The sequence below is a fragment of the Pteropus medius genome, unplaced genomic scaffold (genome assembly GCF_902729225.1).
Source record: "Pteropus medius unplaced genomic scaffold, Ma_sr-lr_union100, whole genome shotgun sequence".
NCBI lineage: Eukaryota > Metazoa > Chordata > Mammalia > Chiroptera > Pteropodidae > Pteropus > Pteropus medius.
In genome coordinates this window covers 2,912,148-2,921,675 of record NW_024345872.1, presented here as the reverse complement: position 1 = coordinate 2,921,675, position 9,528 = coordinate 2,912,148, and the positions used below count along the sequence as shown (strand labels likewise).

Here is a 9,528-nt window from a genome sequence, read left to right as displayed (position 1 = left end):
AAAAGACAACCTACTGAATGGAAGAAAATATTCACCAGTGATACATCTGATAAGATGTTCATATCCAAAATTTATAAAGAACTCATTCATCTCTAGACCTGAGCTACAACCTTAGTTTTGGGAACTTTTCATGTGAAGCTTTTACTTCCTTGAACAGTGATGACATAGAAAGATAAATCATTTAATATCCTATGGATACTATACACATTGTATGTTCTGTGTCTTGCATACATGTACATGCAAGGAATGGTGAAATAACATGGGGTGCTCAGAAATCTTAAGTTTGTAACCATGGTGAAGTGTCAAGTGTGAAAAGATGATGGAGTGAAGTAAATAAATAAGATAGGAGGCCCATTCTCCAGAGAAGACAGACAACACGAATTAAGTATATTCTAAGATATAGCAATATTTTTAAATGAAGTTTTATGTAAAACCCTATTATATAAAACACATAAAAGAGGAGCCACTTGATACAACTCACCAACCATAGGGCCCTCTGAAGAACTCAAGTGGCTGTCCTTTATTTATAAAAGACCAGATCATACGTATTTTTGGTTTTGTAGACAATACAGTTTCTTTTGCAACTGCAAATGCTCAACTCTACCACTAAAGCAGGAAAGCAGTCATAGCCAATATGTAAATGAATGGCTGTGGCTGGATTTGGTCCACTGCCGACTATTTTAATTTGCTGACTTCTAAAACCCTCTTCATTTTTCACAAATTGGGACTCTGAGGCTGAGAAAAGGGAAGCAGATTATCATTAAAAGCAAATCTAGGACTAGAACCTAAGTTCTCATGATTGCCACCTTGTTCTTTCACCTTTCATTTTGATGTCAAATAGAAATTTCTGATTCTCTCTCTCTCTCTCTCTACTCTCTCTCTCTCTCTCTCTCTCTCTCTCTCTCTGTGTGTGTGTGTGTATACACACCATGTGTGTATGTGGTGGGTAATGAGCTCTGCCTAAGGGTCTTTAGTTAAACAGTACCTTTGACCATAGGTAAAATATTTCTAATAAAGTAGAGGTGCCCCTAAATCATGTCATTTTGAGAGAATATGGTTTCCTAGCAGCTACTCATTGCTTTCCTTTAATTGTATATCCAATGAAGGGCCTTGCTGTATAAAGATAACCAAATCTCTACTGCATGAAGTTTTGAGGCCTGGTGTTATATGTCTTTCTGGGGAAAATGGCTATGATTTTAATGTCTTGATTATATACTGATATGATATTTAGAGTTACTGACATAATGAGAATCCTGCCAAGGCTACCTGAAGTGAATGTTCAAAATCGAGAGGACTAGAGCATAACTCTGGCATCAACTTCTTCTTTCAAAAAGAAAAAAACAACTCTAAGTACTTTTTGTACCAGATAGTCTACTAACTACTTCATGTATTACCTCATTAGATCCTTATAGAGGTATATTGTATTATCATCTCTCTGTTATTGATGAATGAGTAAGTGGAAGCTCAGGGAAATTAAGTAGCTTGCCTAGTGAGTGGGAGAGCCAAGATTTGGACTATGGCCTCTCTCTTTACCTAAGAAGGAATGACTGACATTTCTGTTGGCATTGGAAGATGAAGTTGGGGGCCCAAGATGTCCTGATTATTGATCTAACATTTGAGGAGCTTAGCACAGAAGATAAGTTTGTAAAGGAGAGGCAGATAACAGAGGGGATTTATCATGATAAAGATAAAAATGGAGCATATAATATCTAGGATAGTAGAGAAGTCTCTACACATAGAGGAGATCTAGAAAACAGTATGTAACTTAGAAGATAAGTAGCATTGCTGATTGCATCTATAGGGTCTTGCATTGTTAGCATCCAAAAGTTGTCTTTTTCTATCCTTACCTATCTAGGGATTAAGCTTTTACTAGGTGATCATGGTGTTTATAGGTGAGCTGCATTCTTCTTCCAAAGGAGTTAGGAGAATTATGCCAGCAATAGAGGTCCTGATACCTTTTGGAAAATCATCCTAGTGGCAAAGCACAATGGGATTTTTTCGTGGCCTGCTTTGTGGAAGTTGTCTTATCTGCATGCCTATCTTCAGCCAACTCAGAAAAGTCTCTAGGCCTTTATGGTTTTTCCCTTTCATAGGGTTGGTTTAGTGACTTCTGCTGAGGATGCCTTTGCTATGATATTGAGGTTTCCTTTCTCAAGAAAGACAGATCATGGAGAAATTCACCTGGGCCTGGACTGCTTATTTTTCAGTTCTCTGTACTTACAATGCAGTACTTTACCATCAAGGAAAGAACTACATGCATTCTAACTTGAATTGCTTTTAAGTATAACTGCTGTAAGCCTCAGTAATTATAGTTAACATTCTCTGCATTAATACTGCACTGCTCGCCTAGGATTTTCAGAGTGATTTACAAATAAATGCATTCAACTTTAAATAGCTCATGAGGATTATAGAACCCCAATGATGAAGGATGGAGGATATTTCCTGCACTCCAATTATTCAAAGTTTAGCAAATAGGAAGGCAGAGGCATCCATGACCTAAAGGTCTTCACTGCCCTAGTCAAGTGTTGTAACAAATAAATAGTCACATATCCAAGGAAAGAAGGGTTTAAGCTTATTGAGACAAAGAGAATGATGATTTTTGTTTGTTTTATTTCTTAGGAAAAGGTCTAATGGATAAAAACATCTAGATTTCAACTTGTCTCATCTGATTTGTAAGGTTAGATTTGAACTAGGCCTTGGAGTGAAAGGAAATGTCAAGAAAGTAAAGAAAAATTTTTAAACATTTTCTTTTTCCAGTCGTGTAGACAAAACATACCACAGGTCTGGTAGGAAAATATAAGATAGGTTTTCTTGTACCTAGGGAAAGTTCAGCAATTACAATTTGGAGAGAAGGCAGTTATAAAACAAAGAGAGTTTCCTCATTATTACATGTTGTTGCTGTCTGACTGGACATTCTAGATAGCAGTGATTTGGACTCATTACAATTAAGGAATCACCTGGTTTCTGCAATAGGGGAGTCAAGTTGATCCTACTGGGTTGGCCCCAGCTAAATGAGTGTGGGCAATGCCGGTAGTGTGGGTAACCTCTTACACTAAAACTGTCTGTTTAGGTAGCTCAAGGGCTTGGGAATGTGTTGAAAAGTTAGAGTTGAGATAAAATCTTGAATTTCCCTTTGACCAAGTTTTCGACAATGTTTTCAGATTTAAATTGTAATAGTGAAAATATCCCTAACCTCAGCTTCCATGAAAAAGATGACAGGTTGGAAGAATTCTGCTTTATAAAGAGTCCAGTTGATTTTATTAGCAAGAAAGGCACCCCACAAGAATTATGAAAAACAAAATCTATTCATTTACTCACAAATTTGGGAAGGATGCATTTTCCCTTGTTTTCTTAGTTGTTGAAGGTGTGTATACCTTCTTTAAAGAGAGATCTTCCTCATTTCTTCCTCTCCATGGAGGCAAGATTTGGCTTGTAAGTTGCAAGGGTACAAAGAATTCAAATTCTTAGTCCCAGCCTGCTTCTACCTTCGCTTTTATATATGGCTCATAGACTTGCAAAGATGAAGAATCATGTTTTACTAATTTAGTCTTAGATTTCATTCATTGGTTTGATTCTTTAGGGATCTTTAAAGGTCTCAGAATAAAAGTTGAAAGATTACAGTCCAATATTATCAACTCAGGCTCATGGGCGAGGCAGAAATTGCAAATAACATATGTTCTTTTAATAAAGGGTAATTACCAAAATTACAGACTTCAAAAAGACAATTATAGCCTCTTTGTACCTTTTTCTCTCTCTTGGAGAGGAGGCAGCTATATAAAGGGGGGTGGGCTTCCTTTCCATGCCAAATTAAGCTTTTCTCTCTGGAGAGCCCTCCTTTTTAAAAGCATTTCTCTACTATAATAACAAAGGTAAGATATACCTTCCCCCCCAGAATATTCCAGTTTAAAGTGAAGAAGAGCAGAGGTGAGAACATTGATAAATGGTTGCCATCTACTATTAAGAGCTTTCCATCTACTGTTACTTCCATCAGTAGAGTCTGTCTTAGATTCTATTGGTGGAAATAGACTTGAGGCAGACTTAGAGATGGGGAGAGAGGAAGAGATTAAAAAGGCGCTCCTAATTCCTATGTCTTATCCCAGTCTCTGTATGATAAATACAAAGCAGCCTGTTACTCTTCATGAAGAACCTTCTTGTTATTCATTCTGTTTTGGAGCTGGACATGAAGAGATCTAAACAGAAGGCTGGATTTTGGAGTTGCATAACTGACCCTGTTGTTCTCTTTCCTTCCATCTTGTGACTCTCCTAACCTGGGTTTTCAGCTGAAAAAGAAGCAGGTGTATGTAGATAAGGTGGAAAAGATGCAGCAGGCCCTTGTACAGCTCCAGGCAGCATGCGAAAAACGTGAGCAGCTAGAGCACCGTCTCCGGACGCGACTGGAGAGAGAGCTGGAATCCCTCAGAATTCAACAGGTTTGGAGAACTTAAAGAAAATGAGTGTTCTTCATTGCTTACTTCTCACTTGGTGTTTGGCATAAAGACAAAATCCACACTCTTGCTCATCTTTAGGATTTTTGCCCCATGCGATCTTACTCTGAGTACCTCCCAATTACAAAAATGAAGCCTGCTTCCTTAGCTTTCCATCCCAGCAAAATCCTTAATGCCTATTATTTTGCATGTTTTATTTTTCACGTGAACCCCAGAAACAGTAGAACCAATAAGAAGTGAAGATGCGATACAAATACACCCCTAATCATTTTAGAAGTGGAAATGGTCTTTAGAATCATCTGGCCATACCCCTCCCCATTTTTAGTTGAGAGAAAATCAAGACCCAGAAGAGGTTGCCTGACTCACTGAAGCTCACATATCAAGCTGGGGGCAAGGTAGAGACCAAATCCTAGATTTTTAATTCCCATTTCTATTTTGTACCATGCCAGCAGGCAGGGATGGTGGCTTTTAAATCATTGATCCACTTTCTGAGCAGCATGATAATTTGATATGGCAAGCTCCTTTCCTGATCAAGGGAGTCTCATATTCAAGCCCAAGAGAGAAAGTCATATGGCCTTAGGAGGAAATCTGAATTCCCCTTGCTTCAGAATCAGAGTCCAAACTGAAGTGGCTTGGGCAAAAATCCTTTCCACATATAGAGGTTCTTCAAATGGAACTTGGCCTCCACGGTTCTTCTTTCACTAATCTCGGCATCTCCCCTAACAGCGCCAGGGCAACGCTCAGCCCACCAATGTTTCGGAATACAATGCCGTGGCACTGATGGAGCTCCTTCGTGAGAAAGAGGAGAGGATCCTGGCCTTGGAAGCTGATATGACTAAGTGGGAGCAGAAGTATTTAGAGGAGAATGTAATGAGACATTTTGCTCTGGACGCTGCTGCAACCGTAGCTGCTCAGAGGTAAGTACTTGGCTGGTAGAGTCACTCCTTGAAGGGCATGGGGCAGGGGATGGCAGGTAGAACAAAAAGGTGACAGATTAATAGACTTCCCAGTGTGCTTTTTTTTCTTCTGTAATGGTCTATGTTCCCCTCCCCGCCCCCTAGTTTCTGCTTAAGTGTGTTCTTGCACTGGTTATAAAGGGACTGAACGACTATGGGGGCCAAGGATTTGAGGGTCAAGGATTTGAAAATGAAAGTTACTTATAAACTTATTGGAATCATAGTTCTACTTTCCTCAGGAGCCAGAATAATTGTAGATGGGATCAACTGAACATTTGCACACCTACTCTGACAGAGTCATGATTTCTTTTAGCCACATATGTAGGCTTCTTTGTTTACCCCTGGACTAGAGTGAAAGCCTCTCCAGAGAAATGCCACTCAGCAACTAAATGTCACTCAGGAGTGGCTGTTGCCATTTGATAGCTCTGGCTTGTCCAAGATATGTCAAAGGCTGTGCCGAACATGAATCTACCCCTGCCCTTTAAGAAGGTCTATATTTAAGGGCTAAATTCTCTGTGTCCATGAGTCCATCACATGTAAGCAGTCACATTCCATTTGGTAAGAGAAAGTAGCAGGAGGACTTTTTAAAATTTATTGCTTCTTATTTGTTCCCCTTATCACATTATAAATGTTAATTATTGATCTTTAGAGGAAACAATGTTCTTATCCAGGTTATCTCACTACAGTTCATAATCATCAGTTGGAAAAGAAAGAAACAATGACAATAAGTAAGTTCAAATCAGGAGATGACGTGAGTTGTGGAGATATAGACAGAGCCTAGGTCTGGAGTTGGGTATCTAAGTTGGGATATAGCATATTGCACCTAGCTAGGTCTCTGTCCAGAAGCTTATTAAGAATCATGGTGTTGTTTTTAGCATCCCCCTAAACACAGTGAGCTGGCAGAGTCTGGAAGTGCCTGCCAGACATTGGGCTGGGTTTCGTGTGTGGAGGGGGCAGTGGATACATTTAGTTTTGAATCCTTCTCATGCCAAATCTGAGAGAGATTAGTTTAAGAGATGGACTGGTGGTTTAAAAAACCTGCTTCCAATCCACCAGGAATAATCTTAGTTTCTCTCATACGATCTTTCTCTAGATATCCCCTATAAACCTTAAATAGATTTAAATCTCCTGTATCTTGATTTTGAGGTCTTCATAGGCTTAAGCTTACTTGTCTTGTTTTCTGAGAACAGTGTGCTTAGTACATGCCAGTATAGTAATACAGTGCACAGAAACCCCAGCTGTGCTAGAAGATGGTTGAGAAGTTTGTAGGCAGAATAGAAGCAGAATTAATTCTAATTTTAGCTGCTAGCTTCCATGAAAAAACCTGTGAACCTGTGTGCAGCACTTATTCAGAGCTTATTTAGGAAACCCTAACACTGAAAAAGAGATGCAAGGTAGTTCTGTCACCTTTGGACAGAAACTTAGAAAGGTATGGCTCATGAAGGTGTGCACTATGAGAAAATGTTGGAAAGCCAGAATTCTTGGTACTAGGAGGTTCTCTGCTGAAACTGACTTCATAGTAGACTCCAAGTCAAGATGCAGGAAAGCAAAGAGATTGTTACTGGGGCCTGGTATAAAGAAACAACCACCTTTCCTTCCTCCATGGAAAAACTCTTTTTTTAACATTTTTAAATTAAAATTATTGGGGTAATATTGGTTAATAAAATCAAATCCATTTCACTGTACAATTCAATAATAGGTCATACGCATATTGCATTGTGTGTTCACTACCCAAAGTTTTATTACCTTCTATCACGAAATTTTTAACCCCATTTACCCCTATGTATCTTCTTCCTCCCACCCCTTTCCTCTGGTTATCCATGAATTCACTATCTGTATCCACAAGTCTCTGTTTGTCAGATTTGTTACTTTTAGTTTTATATCCAACATATGAGTAAAGAGATATGGTTCTCAACTTTTTCTGTTTGACTTACTTTGCTTAGCATGATAATTTCAAGATCCATCCATGTTGATGCAAACAGCAGCATTTCATCTTTTCTTTTGGTTGAATAATATTCCACTGTATATATGTACCTTTATCCAATGTAGCTTCTTTATCCAATTATCTATCATAAGACACTTCGGTTGTTTTTGTGTCCTGGTCACTATAAACAATGCTGCTATGAACATCAGGGTGCATATATCTTTGAGGATAAATGTTTTCAGGGCTTTTGGGTAAATACCCAGAAGAGGAATTGCTGGATTCATGGCAATTATATGGTAATTCAATTCTTAATTTTTTGAGGAACTTCCATACTGTTTTCCATAGTGGTTGTACCATAAATTATTACATTCCCACCAGCAGTGTATGAGAGTTCCTTTTTCTCCACATCCTCTCCAATAGTTTTTATTATTTGTCCTGTTGATGATAGCCATTCTAACAGGTATGAGATGGTATCTCATTGTGGTTTTGATTTGTATTTCTCTAGTGAGGTTGAGCACCTTTTCATATGTCTGTTCGCCATCTATATGTCTTGAGAGAAATGTCAGTTCAGGTCCTCTGCCCATTTTTTAATTGGCTTGTTTGTTTCTTTATTGTTGAGTTGTATGAGTTCTTTATATATTTTGGATATTAGGCCCTTATTGGAAGCGTTGTTTGCAAATATCTTCTCCCATTTGGATGGTTGCCTCTTTGTCTTGCTGATGGTTTCATTTGCTGTGCAGAAGCATTTTAGTTTGGTATAGTCCCATTCATTTATTTTTGCTTTTACTCCCCTTGCCTTTAAGGTCAAATTTATATAATCCTCTCTCAATCCGAGGTTAATGAGTTTAGTATGTATGTTTTCCTAATAAGCAATTTATTGTTTTATGCCTTATGTTCAGGTCTTTGATCCATTTTAAGTTAATTTTGGTCTATGGTGACAGATAGCAGTCTACTTTCATTCTCTTGCATATGGCTTTCTGATTCTCCCAGCACCATTTATCGAAGAGGCTTTCTTTTCTCTATTGTATGTTTTGGTTCCTTTGTCGAAAAGTATTTGCCCATATATACTGTGGTTTACTTCTGGACTCTCAATTCTTTTCTATTGGTCTATGTGTTTGTTTTTCTGCCACTACCATGCTATTTAGATTATTGTCACTTTGTAGTATAATTTGAAGTCAGGCAGGGTGATACCTCTGGCCTTTTTCTTTTGTACTGTATACTTGAAACTAATAATAAAATTAAATTAAAAAAGGATAATTAACCAAATGCAAAATAATAATAATAATAATAATAATAATAATAATAATAATAGTGTCTCTTAGTTTTCGGTGTACAAGTCCTTCACATGCTTCATTCAGATTATTCCTGGGTATTCTTTTTGTTGCAAATGGAAAAGGAATTTTTTTTCATTTCTTTCTCTGAAAATTCAGTGCTATAATATCCTGTTCTTACTAAGGGTTGCACTTTCTTCTTTCTGTGTGCTTGTTAGTCATCTTACTCATAGTTATGTATTTTTTTTTGTCCTTTGTTTCAGGCAGAATGACTCTTTCTATATTTCCCGTAATGCAGGCCTTGTGGTGGATAATTCCCTAAGCTCGTGTGTGTCTGAAAAGGTCATTATTTCTCTTTCACATCTAAAAGAGAACTTTGCTGGATATATTATTCTTGGCTGGTAATTTCTTTCTTTCAGTAGTTTGAATATTTGATTCCACTCCCTCCTAGCTTGTAAAGTTTGTGCTGAAAAGTCCAATGATAATCTAATGGGTTTTCCTTTATAATTCACTACCTTCTTTCCCCGGTTGTCTTGAGAATTCTTTCTTTGTCATTAATTTTTGACACTTTTAATGTAATGCATCTTGGAGTAGGACATTTTGGATTGGGATAATTAGGTCTTCTGTTTGTTTCTTGGATTTGAGGACCCTGGTCTTTCCATCAGTTTGGGAAAGTCTCGACTATTTTTTGGAATAGGCTCTTTGTTTCTTTCTCCCTCTCTTCTCCTTCTGGTATACCCATTATTTTTAAATTGCTTTTTCTGATGGTGTCAGATAGTTCTTGTATAGTTATTTCATTTTTTTTTCACTCTCATCTTCTCTTCTTCCATCTGCATCATTTCCATATTTCTGTCTTCAATATCACTAATTCTTTCTTCCATCTGGTCAGCTCTGTTTCCTAAGCTTGCTCTTTCATTCTTCATCTCTTTTAA

General features: G+C 37.8%; 1 protein-coding gene across 4 annotated transcripts in view; it reads left to right on the top strand.

The window, feature by feature from the left end:
- The window catches only part of AMOT (angiomotin), a 53,852-nt gene that overhangs the window by 29,745 nt on the left and 14,579 nt on the right, over window positions 1-9,528 (top strand). For all 4 annotated transcript variants that reach the window (XM_039874762.1, XM_039874761.1, XM_039874763.1 and 1 more), the window contains 2 exons: window positions 4,281-4,430; window positions 5,172-5,362. In XM_039874762.1, the coding sequence (XP_039730696.1) occupies window positions 4,281-4,430; window positions 5,172-5,362 (341 nt within the window). The remainder of the gene's footprint in view (window positions 1-4,280; window positions 4,431-5,171; window positions 5,363-9,528) is intronic.